The sequence below is a fragment of the Tetranychus urticae genome, chromosome 3, assembly GCF_039701765.1.
Source record: "Tetranychus urticae isolate SD_2017Ah chromosome 3, NJAU_TeUrti_SD_1.0, whole genome shotgun sequence".
Classification (NCBI taxonomy): Eukaryota; Metazoa; Arthropoda; class Arachnida; order Trombidiformes; family Tetranychidae; genus Tetranychus; species Tetranychus urticae.
Window position 1 is genome coordinate 10,078,337 of NC_142960.1, and position 15,747 is coordinate 10,094,083.

The window sequence follows — 15,747 nt, forward strand, 5'->3', positions numbered from 1 at the left end:
TTACCATTACAAGTCAACTTTCAATCGACTTTGAATAAAGGTTTCATCATCAAAAACAGATCGATAAGTCTCATTCATTTTGTCCTCTAATGGAATAATCAACCCTTTTGCTAAATTCACTGTTTATGGTCAACACTCAACTGAGTCGACTGTTGGCCATCAAAGTTATCACCACTTTGAGGTTAAACCATTTCAACCTTTATCAATTATCTTGTCAAAATAATAATGGAAAATAAAGTGTTTGAATTGGTTAGACTTTGAATAAAAATCTGTAAAGTCTCGAGTAAAAAGGCATTTATTTGGATTCAATGTAATGCTTGTTAACCAGTCAACCAAGTGACAATTGTAAGCTTGAAAAGTCCTTTTTTTATGATTTACTCACTGCTACAACATTATCTATATCAAGCTGATTGTTGGCCTTTTATTTAAATGAAAATTGTGGGTGAAAACAAAGCCACAAAAGGTAGTTGAAATGATGATGATAATAAATTAATTTTGATGGTAAAACATTTTCAGGGTTCAATTGAGACTTTATCTGATTCCAAGTGATACATCTAACGCCATTTTACTGGATAATTTTCACTTCAACCTGATGATAATTTGCTCATCAACACTCTGAACTTTTCGCAGGCAGAACTTGGTGAAGCCTCACGTTTAAAGGTGACACTTCATGAACCAGACAGATAAAAGTGGAAATGAGATTAAAGTGAAACAAAAACAAATGGATTCTAATAAAAGATTGCCTCTGCTGGGAGTGAAAATAATTATTGGATAGAGTTGGTTTAATGAGTTTTGCAACTCTCAATGAAGGTAAATGATAATGAAATAATATTTGATAATCAGATAAACTTTTCATTTCAATTTTGAATATTGTTGCCCATTTCAATGTTATCAGCATTTTGAAAGGTTTAATAATCAGTAATGGCTTTTGTGATTGCTTTAATGATTGTGTGTTCAGTTTGAAATGAGCAATTCTTTTGTTGGACAAAATTGCAAAATGACATTATCATGTATTGTTGAGAGTTAACTAACTATGAACCTTTCAATTTACATGTTTTGTTCATTATTGTAAAAACAAACCGCAAACGAAAAAAGAACAAAAAAAGTTTCTTTTCTCATTCCAATCTTTCCTCCTTTTTTCCCTGTGCTCATTTGAGTATCTAATTGTGGTTTGTTTTGATTCAATTGTTAACAATTAAGTGACTAAATAGGTAAACAGTTTTTGTTCACAATGAAACTGGGCATAACAAGGTAACAATGAAAAAGGTAAGAATGGAAACAAGTTTTCTTGAAATGAATATTGTTTTTCATGATCAACCAACTTTTGGGAAAATCAAGTTTTGCTGTTGCTTTTTTTTGTTTACAAACCTTTTCATTTTGATAGGCAGTTACGGCAATGAACTCAGTCTCTTTGAATACATAAGTTCTGAATGTACTATGAGGCAATTTCAGCAGATTGTTTGTCCTGACTAGATGAAAACGGGGTTGATATTTGTGCATCGAGTTCAAAATTGTCTGCTTGGTGAGATGTAAGGTGCGACAAGGTAAAAAAAGCAAAATTGTTGATCCAAGTTCCATGTTTGATAATAGCAGGGCAAAATCAAACCAGTTAACCATTCAATTGTCGAGTGATGACAAATAGTCCAGTTTTGATGGTAAGTTAGCCGAAACAAAAGAAAAACAAATGAACAAAAAGAAAAGAGTTTCAATGAGTATTTTTGTATCAATTAATCATCAACTGATGAGACATCAAACTTACAGCTCAACAGTCATCTCAAGTAGTTCAACTTGAACCTCGAGTCATAACCTAACCTAACCTAACCCAACCTAATCTAACCTTTCCTAGCCTAACATCAAGTCCAATGACTAGATGAGACAAAATTGGCTCTAAGCTTTTAAAGCTTTTTAAAGCAATTTCTTATCATCCATGATATGAACTATTAATCAGTTTCTTCATGTATTGATTATCGCATTATTTCATTGTTTTACCTTCTGTTTGATCGAAAACGATTAGCAGATATAAACTTTGAAGCGACAAAAATAGATTCAATTTAAATATTGATTAGAGTTGATAAGCTTTGAGATTTCAAGTCGAGCTGTAAACGAGTTTTTCAGTCAAGTTTCTATCTAAATACTTACGAATCCATGTTTATCGGCTATATTATTAGTTAATTTTAATTTATGAAATGAAACAGTTTTCTGCATCCATTGTTCACCGGTTGAAGGTGAATCAGGGTGTATATACATTCGTTTAGGCATTTCAGGATCAGCTTTACCTGCCATCATCCAGCGCGAATTGTGAAACTTGTATCTACAATCATCAGCGGCAACAATGTCCATTAACATTATGTATTTAGCTTTCTTGTCAAGTCCTGAAACTCGCACTTTAAACGGAGGAAACATGCGTCTGTACAAACAGTGAAGCAAAAAAAACAAAACAAAATGATTATCAAAAATGTCGAGTAAAAAAAGGTACCAAAAAATGGATTGAAAAAATGATCCCATTAACACTGACTAACTCATTATGTTTACAAATGTGAAAGTTAATGAACAGTTAAACAGCTTGATTACAGGTGATTATTAATTTACTAAAAAAAGTCAATTTTTTATTAAAACACTTTACATAAAAAGAGCAATTAATGAGCTGCTAATTAATATGTTCAACACTTGGTAAAATGTAGTAAAAAATGGCAAAATATTAAACTCCAAAGAGTAAATGATAAACAATAATGGCGATTGAAACAAATGATAATTGTATCGACTTTCCTTATTGAAAAATGATACCTGATAAAAGGTGAATTAATGATAATATGAATAACCAAGATGGGAGTGAGAATTGAAATAATAGATTGATAATGATAGGTAATAAAACAGGATAATAGGTTACATGAAATGTGGGCAAATAAGTCTCTATGAAAGCGACCAGCATAAGTCTGATAATCATCTCAAGTAGAGACAAAGCTCAACCTAAAGAAGGCAACTCCGCCCGTTGATTGAACACGCATCAGTCAAGTCAAGGTAACAATTATGGCAAAATATTGGTAAAACTTTTATTGGAATGTTGATCAATTAGAAAGGACAAATGGTGGTGCTGGCTATTCAACGGAAAAGGTTAAACAATAATGTCAACTGGATATTGTTTCAATTTGAATGCTGAATGTAAATTTAACTGACATCAATTTGTTTTCACCGAAGACACACTTTACTCTTCGTGCTTGTCTGTGAATGAAAAATTGAAAAATGAAGATTAAAGGTTATGATTAGGATGATGAGGATGGGCAAGATGAATAGATGTTTTCATCATTGTTTTGCCGTTAACAGACTCACCTAACCATGACATATTGTTAGCATTGTTGACAATTATAATTGATCAGTTATTGAGATAATAATAATCTTGCAATTTAAACATAATGCAAGATGATTCGGCAAAGAAGAAATGAATGAAGAAAAAAAAATATCAAGTCTTAAAATTTAATGACTTATCAAGAGCCGGACACTGAAAGGCTCATGGATAAAGGTTGGGAACAACAATGCGAATCGATTGTTGGAAATAATATGTTCAAGTATTGAATGAAAATAGTAAATAGAAGATTTTTTTTCTTCTTCTCTTTCTTTTCTCGACAATCTCGCATTGTACAGTAAAGATGATGACAATATTGTATAGTAAATGATAAATAATAAAGAGTCAACAATAAAAGGTCCAACCAGGAGAAGATGGTGAAAAATATGAAATATAATAATATTTATGAATAGACAAAAGTCCATAAAGTAACATATCATGTCACTTAATCTCCTCTCTTCCTACTCCTCCTTTCATCCTCTCATCCCTCCTCTTTCCTCCATCATCTTGATCATCCGACAAACCATAATCTAGACAAAAATACATAAATATTGATAATAATATTTTCATCTTCTATATAGATCGATAATAATATTGGTTAAACCATTGAACCATTTACAATATTTGCAGCCTTATAGGTAATCATATTTATCACATTTCATCATTGCCTTTTCACACTCGATTGTTTCGAAAGTTTTATCGTCAACCTGGAAAAGTTCAGAGTTTCAACAGCAAATCCCAGTCAATTTTGTTTGCATAAAATGTTTATGTTTAGTCTTGTTAACGATAATGATGGCAAATGATCATTAATTTTCAATGAAAAATGGTTGATAATTTTATCTGTTTTGGTGAATCGTTTCATGAGGCTTTCAATCTCAATCGAGTAAAGGTAACAAAATGTGTTGAAGACGCATTTACCTGTAACTAGGTTAACGATTAATGATTTGACTCTTTTTTTGCCTTCGTTTTTTTCGGGTAAAGTTGAGGAAAATTGTCTCATTGTTGTTCATGTGAGAGTCACACGTAATAATCATTAATGTTTTTAAAAGTGAAATGATGATAATTGAAGGTTTTGTGTGACATTTCTTGTTTACTGAATTGCCATTTTGTCTTTATTTTTTACCTTTCCATTTTTCAAGGTAACGTTACTTTCACCCAAAACGTTTGAGCAACTCAATGTTCATCAAGAATGATTATGCTGATGATAATGATCTTGAATTTAACTATTAAGGGATTCAAGATTACATGGAAATGTATTATTCGTCTTGTTAGTTTAATGTTTGCTGTTGCTGTTGTTGATGCTATTCAAAGGGTTGATATTTCTTGGCCTGTAATTAATTGGATTTGTTGATTGTGACAGAAGATAGCTTGATAATCGTAGCTAATGGTATAATGATGATGATCAACGTTTAATGGTTAATTTTCAGTTTGTGTTAATGATTTTAGTGAGAACGAAAGAGTTGAAACGAGTTTCAAAATTGGTTAATTAATTTTAATGAACTTGGTTTTTTGCTTTGATTAACCAGTATGATTGTTGATAATTAACAAAAGTAATGAAATGAGAAAGAAATATATCTTTTCTGGTTTCCAAAATTGCTCTTCAAGCTCAAACAATCACCTTTTGGTTGAGCAAATTACAACGAAGTGTTCAATTTTCTTGTCACAGTTTGTAAGCAAATGATGAATGTTTATTGACATTGAATCATAAGTGCCTAAAACAGTCATCTTTTGACTGGTAAAGTTGGTTTAAATGTTCAACTCATTGTTATGAACCAATGACAAACATTTAATCCTAACCTAACCGAACCTAACCTAATGCAACTCTTAACTCTGATCTTAGAGTTTACCTTTCATGACTAATAATTGGTTGAAACCGATTGTTACAATAATGCAAAATGATGACATTATCGGACATGACGGTTATCAGCGATTTGAACTTTGAGCCATTTGTTCATAAAAAGACAAATGTTGAATTGATTCTGTGCAATGTTTTGTTCAAACCTACAAAATTAATCATTTTTGCATCGAAGTTGAAGTTTTGTATTTTTGACGATCAAATGATACATGATGTGAATTAAGATCATGTTCATTTTGAGCTTAGAAATATTGAATTTTCGAAATTCAGTGAAAAAAATCGATAAGATAAATGGAACTTTGATCGATTTAATAATAGTGACATTTGGTTAAACACAGCAAAATATATTTGACTTTGAAATATACTGAATCTGATGAAATGTTGAAATTAATTTGATGCTCGATGGCGGATAATTAGAAAAGTGGCAAATCGATAGACAATCAGGTTAACGCAGAGAGCCCAAAAGGTACGCTGAAGATATTCATCTTTTAAATTGTAGATAATCATTACACCTGATTCAACCTCGGTTCGATTACCTGCAGCACCTTTAGCTAAACCTCCACCCACCGAGTTGAAAACTGCAGTAGTCAATGAATCGGTTATATCACGAATTTGCTTCATTGTTTCAGGTGAATCATCATCTTCCCCGTTGATAGTCTCAAATGCAATCGAAAACATTTTATTGATCCAACCCTGGAACATGGATTTCATCATTTCAATCTTTTCCATGGTTCCCTTACCACACCTAAAAAAGCCATAAAGGGAAATCAAAACACCTTCAAAGCCAAATCGTATATAAGACAAGTTGGTCAAGGGTCGAAGTATAGCTGGCATGGTTTCAATTTTGACCAGAAAACCACTAAACAGAAGCAAAGGTAAACACGAGGCTGGACCCAGAAACACTGCAGCTGTAACATTGTGAACAAAAAACGAGCCAACAGCAAGGCCGTGTGATTGACCGATCAGTGAAACCATGACACAGATAAAGAGATAGGCTAAGAATCGATCCCAATCATGAATCTGTCCGTTCATGTAATAGGTGATGGACACATATAGAATGGAATTGAACAATTGAAAAGGCAAATCGGCCAGAGTACGAGCAAGGAAATATGAGCCAACTCCGTACCAACCGTTTGACTTTTCTTTGATGAAAATGGACAATTCGAGGGGAAAGGTGATCAACATGGGTGTCAATGAGCCAAACATGAGAAGAAGAAGGGAAAAAAATAAAGCCGAAAAATTGTCCAACAAGCCTTTGGCTTCTCCAATAACCTCTTCCGAAGCAGATTTAATGGCATGGATACTGAATGATGACCCGAGATCGGGTGGACAACCTCCATATTTACCAATGTAGGGACCATAAAACCAGCCTAGAAATAGTGCCATTCCAATGTGAATACCAAACCGTGAGGCTGCTAACAGGGGATCGCGAAGAGTCAAAAGGAAAGATCGATGTAAGAGGATGAAAAAGTGTTTCAAGTGTGGATAAGAAGCTCGAAAAGCGGCCTGAGTTAAAATTCGTTTATTGACCAGTTCAAGTTCATTTTTATCATCAAAAGGTCTAGGATGGGCCAATAGTGCACCCAGAGCATCGGGACCATGTTCACCTGAGGCAATTTCAATCAGAAAATCACCTGGATTGGTAAATGTTGGACAAGGTGTTCCCACTTTATCCAGATGACCTATCAAACTGATTGGTGATCCATCGTATACAAGTTGACCCTGACTTGAGAGAACATAAACTTTATCAAAGAGTTGAAAAATTTTCATGTTGGGCTGATGAATGGTAACCATGATGAGCATAGAGGGCTTGGATGAAGCCAATGAGCGCAAAATTTCAATGCAATTGTAAGAAGCAGCCGAGTCAAGTCCAGAAGTGGGTTCATCAAGTATCAAAATGTCGGGTCGAGAAATGAGCTCTTGAGCAATAGAGAGACGCTTCTTTTGTCCACCTGAAAGTTTACCAACCCGTGAGTCGACTACATGTTCAAGACCAAAAAGTGTCAAAACATGATCACTAGCCAGTTGATGGTAGTTGGTGTCAGAGACGGTAAACCGACGCACATCCAGCCTTGCTGCTGGTCCTTCTGTAGACAAGGCCTTGTACGCCTTGTAGTAGTTTGATGCTACCAGGGTCGAGGTTTGCAGGCGAGAAGCAAAGACAAGAGTCTCCTTGACGGTGAGCACATCGAAGTAATTGTCGTACTGAGGGATAAAGGCCATGTTGAGTCTAGCTCGATCACCTGAAAGACAAATGTCACCCTCAGTTAAACCCTTCCATCGACCCGAGATGCAGTTGATCAAGGTTGACTTGCCACATCCCGAAGGTCCCATAATGGCAATCAGTTGACCCGACTTGAAGGATCCATCAATATTGTTTAAAATGTATTTACTTTCCGGCTTACGGCCAATGTACTTGACATAAGGATTGACTTCGACTGAAACGGAAAATGATTTCCAGTGAACAATGAAATCGTTGAGTAAACTAGCTGATATGGTTGAGATGACCGTTTCAGGGTAAACTTTGCCATCTCCATTGGTTGAATAAGAGTCACCCTGAGTCATGGTAAATGCTTGATAAACTGAATTATCAGATTCTTCGCCACTTTTAACCAAATAATTGTTGTAATGAGAATTTTCAGAAGATTCAAAATTTGAAATTCGTATCATTCAAAGTTGACCGTGCAAAGAAGCAAGAAATTGATCAATGATCAATTGAACAATTAATGAGCAACTAATGAGTTAACTTGATAAATTACAAAAGTTGACACAAAAATGGTTTCAAATTGAATTTAAAAATTGAATGCAAAACAGAGATGAAGTTGAACGCGAGTTTTCAATATTGTTCCCAATGAATGTTCACAACTCGAAATGAATTTCCATAAATTGTCACAACAATATTGAGCAAGGTTAATGAATATTATTTCCCTGCTAAATGACAGAGTTGAGTCGGTTAATTCATTAGAACTGGAGAAGGAAAAGAAATGTTGAAATTCTGAAGGTTACATGGTGCACAATATTGATCATGACAGTCAATTGCAAGTTAAAGTTTAAGCTAATCATTACATTGATCGACCTGATTCGTGGATGAAAATGAACGTAGCAAAAAGAAAGACGATAAAAATGGAAAAGTCGTTATCATGAAAAATGAGAAATCGATCAATTTTTCGAAGAAAAGGTAAAAAGAAAGAAATTCTATTTTTTCCATCTTGAAATGTTCAACCATCAATAGTTCGTGTTCAAGTTTAAAATTTGATCAATGAAATCAATGATTAGTTTTTGATCAAATAAGCTTTTAATGAAGTTAAATTGTTTACTCGAGTTTTGATGATAAATTGAGAATCAATCATTTCCAGTTAAAGGTTAAAAGGTCTTTGCAAATGAATTTAAATAGACTCTTAATGACTTGATAACAATGAATCAAGATTGGCTCAATATTGATGAAGCAAAATTGCGTGAATTCAATGGCTTTAATTGCATGTCAACTTGATCATTAGACGAAAGGTAGAAAAATTTTGTTTTTGGCTTTTAGACGTTTTTCATTTCTTTTCAATCACCCAATTGATTAACATTTAGTCTTCGATAAACATTGATTTTAATTGTCTGCTACAATAATTGAACTTCACAGAACTCTTTACAGAACTCTTTTGTCGACATGAAAATTTTCAATTTCAAGGTTTGACTGGAAAAGAATCGATTGAAAAGTGAATTTTTTTATCGCATCCAAAAAGACATCAACTTTTGCAATCGATAAAAGTGAAAAATTTGAGGCTAAATTTGAACGCTTCTTGGAAACCTTTTTCATCGTCCTTTTCCTCTTGAATTACATGGATATTTATAAATGAACAGAGTTTAGTAAAGATTTGAAGATAACTTTTTATTTCGCCTCGTTTTCTGCTTTTCTGTTTGCCTCATCAAATAATCAAAGACTCATCTTTGTCATGTTTGACGATGAAACCAGTCGAGGTATTATCATCATCGTCATCATCAAACAGTAAACCTTGTGTGAGTGTGCTTGTCTCATCAGAAAATGATGATGATGATGATGATAAGTCGAAGGATAAAATTTCTAGTTACTCTGATTAAAGTGAGAAAATAAGAAGCTCCACAATTTGGTTTATCTGTTGCCAAGTAAAGTGCTAACGTTGATCAGTAAAACTGAAATGTTGGACTTGAAAGTATTTCAATCAGGATTACTATTATTATCATGCAAGTAAATCCAAGTGTGTGAACAGTAAAGTGTTATCTCATTGACTTTAGATGTAAAAAGATGGAAACAAAATGGATTCCATTTTTTTACTCAAGAAGATGACCAAGATGAACATGATGATTATGATTCTCTTCATCTCTAATGAATGGTTTTTTTTTCTTGTCATCATTTTGAGCGATAAACATTTGACATTTCTCAAGATGATCACATTGATCAGTTTCTTCTCTCATGCCTTTAGGGTTGATTGACAATGTTTGACTTGTTGACAGGTTGAAGGATAGTGAAGGTTAAAGGCAAAACTTGAATGAATTATACGTTTTTCTGGACCTTTTTTCCCTCCGACTTTCAATGTTTCACTCGCATTTTTACACTTGATATCATCACTTTTTTGCTAACCAAAATTGTGATAAAAAAAACAAGTGATGAAAAGTATACTTTTATAGAGACTTGTAACCTAAAAAAAATAGAGCTGTGATTAAAGTCTTTTGCAAGTCTCTAGTTCAATAGTTTGATCCCAATTGACACATAGTCAATGGGCTATACTTATCGATGTCGATATCAAAGTGCGCTGATAACCATCAATTGATTGAAAATAATAGCCCTTCTCTTGCAATTGATACTTTGATGTAATATAATTGAATTAAATAACATTGAAAGTTTGATGAAACTTGAAAGGCACACTCTTGCAATGGACAAAAAGTGAAGAGTAAAAAAAAAGTTACATTCAATAGTCACTTGGGAAGTTATCGATATGTTATGATTAGTTGATGCAGTAAGTGATGCTTTGCTGGGTTGAAGGAAAGGCAAGTGTTTGCTTCTAAAAAATTGTCCATGTACAATCAATAGATTTATTGAGATTTAGTTTTTTTCCTCTCTTTCCTTGATCCACTTTTACTTGTGTCTAAATGTATCGATCTGAGTAATCATATTTTATTAGTGTGTTGGTCGGGGTAAAAAATGTGTCTCTACAGAAATGGATGGAATAATCTGAGTTATTCAAGTAACAAGGATAGGAATCAAATTTACTCAAGGGAAATGCTGTTAAGTGCTCATGAAATTATATCAACTGTGAGATGTTTTTTTCTGTTCATGTTTATGATACTGTGATGGTGATCAGGCTGATGATGAGCATTAGCTAGACGGTAACCAGAGTACCCATTAGGTTGTTGTTGGGTGGTGTAATTGACACAAGCCATGGGATTTGTCAACTTTAAATGTCAATGAAAGGTTATGGATAAAAATTGTATACTAATGAATGGAAAGAATAGTGAAGAGAAAAAAAAATTTTCATGAAAATTCTGATTAATTAGATTATTCATCTCTCTTTTGCTCAACTCTTCACTATTGCCATCATTATCATGATACTGATACTGGTGATGCTGATGGTGCTTGTGATGGGAAACATGTAGAGCTGCCAATTTTTAGCGTGTTTTTTTGTTACCCTTTTCACTGGAGGTTTAACATGAATGCGATCAACATGATGAAGATGAAGATTATGGTGAAAGTGAACACGATGAAGAATTTTCAAGCCAATTCTTAATGAAGAAACCATTATATTAAGCACCTAACTAGCTAATTGAAAATTAAAATGTGATTACGTGGCAATTGGAGTAATTAAGATGAAAATTCCTTTCAAGTAACTCTAACTCTGATCAAATGTGTGCTTACAATTAATGACAAGTTTTCCTCTTGTGACGATGATGATGGTTTATCTTGATGAAAAGAAGAAAAGAGTTTTTTTCCATTTTCTTTTCAATTCCAATTTCAAAGGTTAATTGCGATATTTTTCATGCAAAACTAGTAACTTAATATTGAAAATGTTTGGAATGTGTTTCGCTTCAATTCAATTTCAATTGAGTAAATCAACTTTCAACAGCTTACGTTTTGTTTCTAAACTCAGTTTACTTTTAATTGCAATTCTCACCTCAAACCCGATTGTCAAATAAATTGCTGTTTATCCAAGAAAACATTTACTTGAACAGCATGATGAAGTAAAAGAGATAAAACTGATTTACAGTCGAAACTTGGAAACCACTTTTAATTTCTTTGTTAACAACTAAACTGTCTTTCAATTTTGTTGTAATCTTTTTGGCTGAAACGCATGTTCAAAGGTAAAGGTTTACAGCTTCAGAGTCTATCCACAGGAAATCCAAGAAAATGCTGATTATGCAAAGAAATTCAAATGATGAACCTCTCCATTCCAACTCATTATCTTTATCCTTTTCCAACTTTTACTTGATTGCCTGGTTTGACAGTCAAGTTTATACCCATTGTGTAAAACTGACCCAAGGTGCAGTCGACTTCCCTTGAAGACAAAACTATTCTTGGCCTAACAATTAGAAAGTACTTCGCTTTTTTACTCAATTTTATTAACTTCAAACAAACAAACCTTCAATTATTGACGTGAACTTTAAATGCTCAACTGTGGTTACACGTCTGTTAAACCAGCTTCATTCACTTTTATTTCACTCATTAAAATTGAAACCTGAAAAATACACGCAACTTCAACTCAATGTACTTTGTGTATACCTGCATTTTATTAGCTTGATGCAATACTTTTTCACCATTTTTTGCTTCCTTTTTTTGAGGGCTAAAATAAACTTCCGTAACAGGCAATTACAGGCAAAAACAGAGACAAGCACTCAATTTTGAATTCGCATTAAGCAAAATTTGCTTTTAATTTGGCCAAAATTCAAAAATCCAAGGCAAAGTTTATAAACTTGGCTCATCAGTTCATGTTGCATTATTGATGATAAAGTTGACCAAACTATCGTCACTCACAAGACTGACTTCAACGACGTAAGTTGAAGTCGACATCAGGTTATTTTGCATTATTATTGTAACCATCAATTGATCAATCAGAAGATTCAACAATCTTTCATCAAATGATCGATCTGATCATTGGTTAGCTCAAGTGATGTCATTGATAAAGACTTGTATAAATACCCTCTTCAAAGCTAACACTTTACTCAGCACTCTGTTAGTCGTTTACTAAGTCAGTTTAACCTTCAGTTTCCAGTTAGATTTGAATTTAATTCTGACTTTTGATTTTTAAGAATCAACATTTTCTATATTTCATTTCTTTGAGCAAAGTTGAATTTGATAATTACTGGCGGTACCTCAAAGCGTGATCTTTATTTATTGCTAAAACTTTTCATGTTCAATCCTTACATTACGAAGTCAAACATCTTTTCCTACACAGTTTTTCTTGATTTGAACTTGACAAACCCATCACTTGGCGATCATTTGTATTTGACATTGCTAATGAAAGGTTGATCAATATTTTACATTTGAACAAAACCAGAAACTGTCGATTAAAGTGAGTAAACATTTTCACTGTCAAGTGACACTATTGATCAGTTTAATGGGAAAGCTGTTGAACATTAAAGGGAAAAGAGTAAAAGTGTATTTAATGTTTGTAAATGATTGCTGATTGATTGTGGTTAAATTGGTAATTTAGATTGTCAAAGTATAAATTGCATCCATACATGACATGAAATTATATTAGTTTGTTGACCAGTTGACGATAATTATACTGATAAAAATAATAATAATATTAATGTAATTGGAAACCTTTCAAGATCAATTTGATAATAAATGCAGAACAAGAATCGAGTTAAACATGATAAAGATGATGAAGATGATAAAGATGAGGATGAAATGGATAGTAAGCAAACTGTAATTTTATTTGGATTCTTTCCTTTCCTTTTCACTTTGCCTGGTAAATGTCAATAGATGCAACTTGATAATGATAATGACTGATATAAATAAAATATCAATCCACTCTTTACCCACATTCAACCAATTTCATCTTCAATTTTTATTGATAAATGACAAAACACAGAAAGAGAGACAAAATTTTCAGGCAAAGAAAAGTTTTGATGACTTGTTTCATGAGTTTTTTGCTCATGAAAAGTATCACAACTTATTGCTCTCATTATCGTCAGTTAATTGGCTGTCGAGCTGGGAGTACAATTTATCAAAACTAAATTTGATAACTTCAAGTTTCACCAGAGAATGCATAATGATAATGAATGATGAGGTTAATATGAATGGTTAAAATGGTCCATTGATCATAATTTGATTATCAACAGTTTGACAAAAAAAAGTAAAAAAAAACTTGTCTACAAACTTGTTATTAAATAATGTGACAATAAGTTTTGATAAATATTGCAATAATAACAAGTGGTAATAAAAATTATCATAAGGAGTGTTAAATAAATGTTAAGGAGGAGTTGATGATTTACATTATCAATAATCGCACGCGTTGAGTAATTCAATTATCATATGAAATAGCAATTCAGATAATCTTTTTTTTGGCTTTTGTCATTTGACTTTTCCTTTTGTTCATAATGATTGATGAAGATGCCAACAACATCATTGTTTCTGATTGCATTTTCAAGTGAATTTTGTTCACTCACTTTCATGACAAATTTCATTATTTGTGGAAACTCTAATTAATTTACAATTAGAGTTGATTGTGAACTGAATTTTGAACTTTTTTTTCTTGCTTTCTAGTTGTTCCGTCAACTGTACATTTAAATAGTTTTGAATGGCTGATTGAGTGTTGCTTATGAGTTGAACATTTCTGGAAATGCTGAACAGCTCAAGGCGATATTATCTTGTGTAATTAACAGTTAATAGCCTGTCCTTATTTTGTTGTTCATTTTTTATAGCTTTCAATGGAGTTTAAACAATTTTTTTTCTTAGTTTCACTTTGGTTTGTGTGGATGTTTGTGTTAATGTTATGTAAGATGAGAATGATGAGGATGAAAAATAAACAGAGGAAAAGATGATCAAGATGCTGATGAAGATGATGATGAAAGATGAGAAAAAGTCTGCACTCAGTGGGATGTTGAAAACATTTTTGGGGTAAAAAGTAACTGCCAGGTAACAATCTACCTCTCAATCAGAGCAATAAAGCATCAAGATGACTTTTACAATCTTCTTCTTCTTTTCTTACTTTTTTCTTCTTCTTCTTCTTCCGATGAATGTTGAAGAAAATTTAAAATTGCAAGTGAAGAGAGCTTTTCTATCCCATTATCATCTTCTTATTCATCCATTTTGCTGCATCTTCTTCTTTTGCATCCTTATCTCTTTGCATCTTGAAGAGGCTCTAGATGATAAAAGTGAAGTGTAAAAAAAAGGAAATGAAGAGGGAATCGAAAAAGATTTCAAGCTTCTTTTTTCTTCTTTTTTCTCTTTCATAGTACCGGTAAGTTGACGAAGTGTACTGCGAGGTTGACCAGAGTCACTTTGATTCACGGGTCAACTTATCGACTTGATTTCACATCATGTTTGATGGAAACTTTGATATCTATTTTTTTGAGTACATTGTAATGAACAACAAACGTCTTTAATTTTGGTTAACATAAAAGTTGAAACCAGAAAATGTTTTTTTTTACTTCTTAACCCAAAAGATGTAACCACAGGAGGTTATCATTTCAACTGTCAAGATGGTAAAAACGATGAATAGTTAAATGAATTGATCTGATAAGAAAGGAAATTATCAGCTTTGCTTCCATTCAATTCAAGATGAGTTGAAATGATATTGAAAATTGTTCATTTTTCAACATTTTATACCGAAAAGGCCAGAAAAGGAAGAAAAATTTTTATACTTTTTCTTTCTGTCAAATTGATTTGACTTTTTTTGCATTCAACTTTTTGTTTCATTAATGATGATAATTAATCAATATGTTTCCCATTTGTTTCCTGCATTTGTGATTTATCTCACCTCATGATCAAATCTATAGTAAAAACTGTGAGAAGACAAAATGAAACCTATCAAGATATTGAAAGTTGAATGTCGAATCAAATTGCATTATAAGAAACTGTTTATGAGTAAAAGTTTTACGCACAATCTTTAAGGTGAGAAATGAAAAGGTGTTGCTCAGGTGTGATCAGGTGACTCTTCTTTCAACCAATAGAATTATTTCTTTTGTAGAGGAAACAAGATAAGAAGGAAAATGGAGAAGAAAAGTTTTTCTACCAAAAAATGGAATCTCGACTGAGACTGAATATATAGGCAGAGATGAGGCTCAATGTTGACCTAGGAGTGAAGAGGGTTTAGGTTGAGAGTAAACTCAATGGGTGGGGTTGGGATGGAAGTGGAAAAAGATTAAAGTGAATAATATGAATAATGATTTCAAGTATTCATTGAGGGAACATTTGATCACATCAGTGTAGACTCATGAAAAGTGGATGAAGATGATGATGATGATGGCTGATGTAGGGTAAAAAGGTGGAGAATGGTGAGTTGTATATGATGATGAGAAAAGATTAATGTCATTTGTAAGTCAAATTGGATGGTAAAAGACTATCATGAAGATGCTACATCTTATA

General features: G+C 32.8%; 2 protein-coding genes across 10 annotated transcripts in view; both read right to left on the reverse strand.

The window, feature by feature from the left end:
- The window catches only part of LOC107369661 (uncharacterized), a 33,696-nt gene that overhangs the window by 6,863 nt on the left and 11,086 nt on the right, over positions 1-15,747 (reverse strand). For 5 of the 9 annotated variants that reach the window (XR_016200311.1, XR_016200310.1, XR_016200308.1 and 2 more), the window contains exons 2-3: positions 2,140-2,407; positions 1,369-1,515 (exon numbers count right to left, since the gene is read on the reverse strand). Coding sequence is in view for 4 of the 9 variants with exons in the window: in XM_089269921.1 (XP_089126047.1) it covers positions 1,369-1,515; positions 2,140-2,407 (415 nt within the window). In the remaining 5 variants the exon portion in view is untranslated. Of the gene's footprint in view, positions 1-1,368; positions 1,519-2,139; positions 2,408-15,747 lie in introns of all 9 variants that reach the window. The other 4 variants (XR_016200309.1, XR_003083565.2, XM_015937633.3 and 1 more) reach the window with 1 other exon arrangement.
- On the reverse strand, positions 5,489-8,052 carry LOC107369660 (ATP-binding cassette sub-family G member 1-like). The gene has a single exon (XM_015937632.3). The coding sequence runs from the start codon at positions 7,863-7,865 to the stop codon at positions 5,583-5,585; it is 2,283 nt and encodes a 760-aa protein (XP_015793118.2). The 5' UTR covers positions 7,866-8,052; the 3' UTR covers positions 5,489-5,582.

Coding starts and splice junctions, on each gene's coding strand:
- LOC107369660 (XM_015937632.3), bottom strand. CDS start 7,865: ATGATACGAATTTCAAATTTTGAATCTTCTGAAAATTCTCATTACAAC.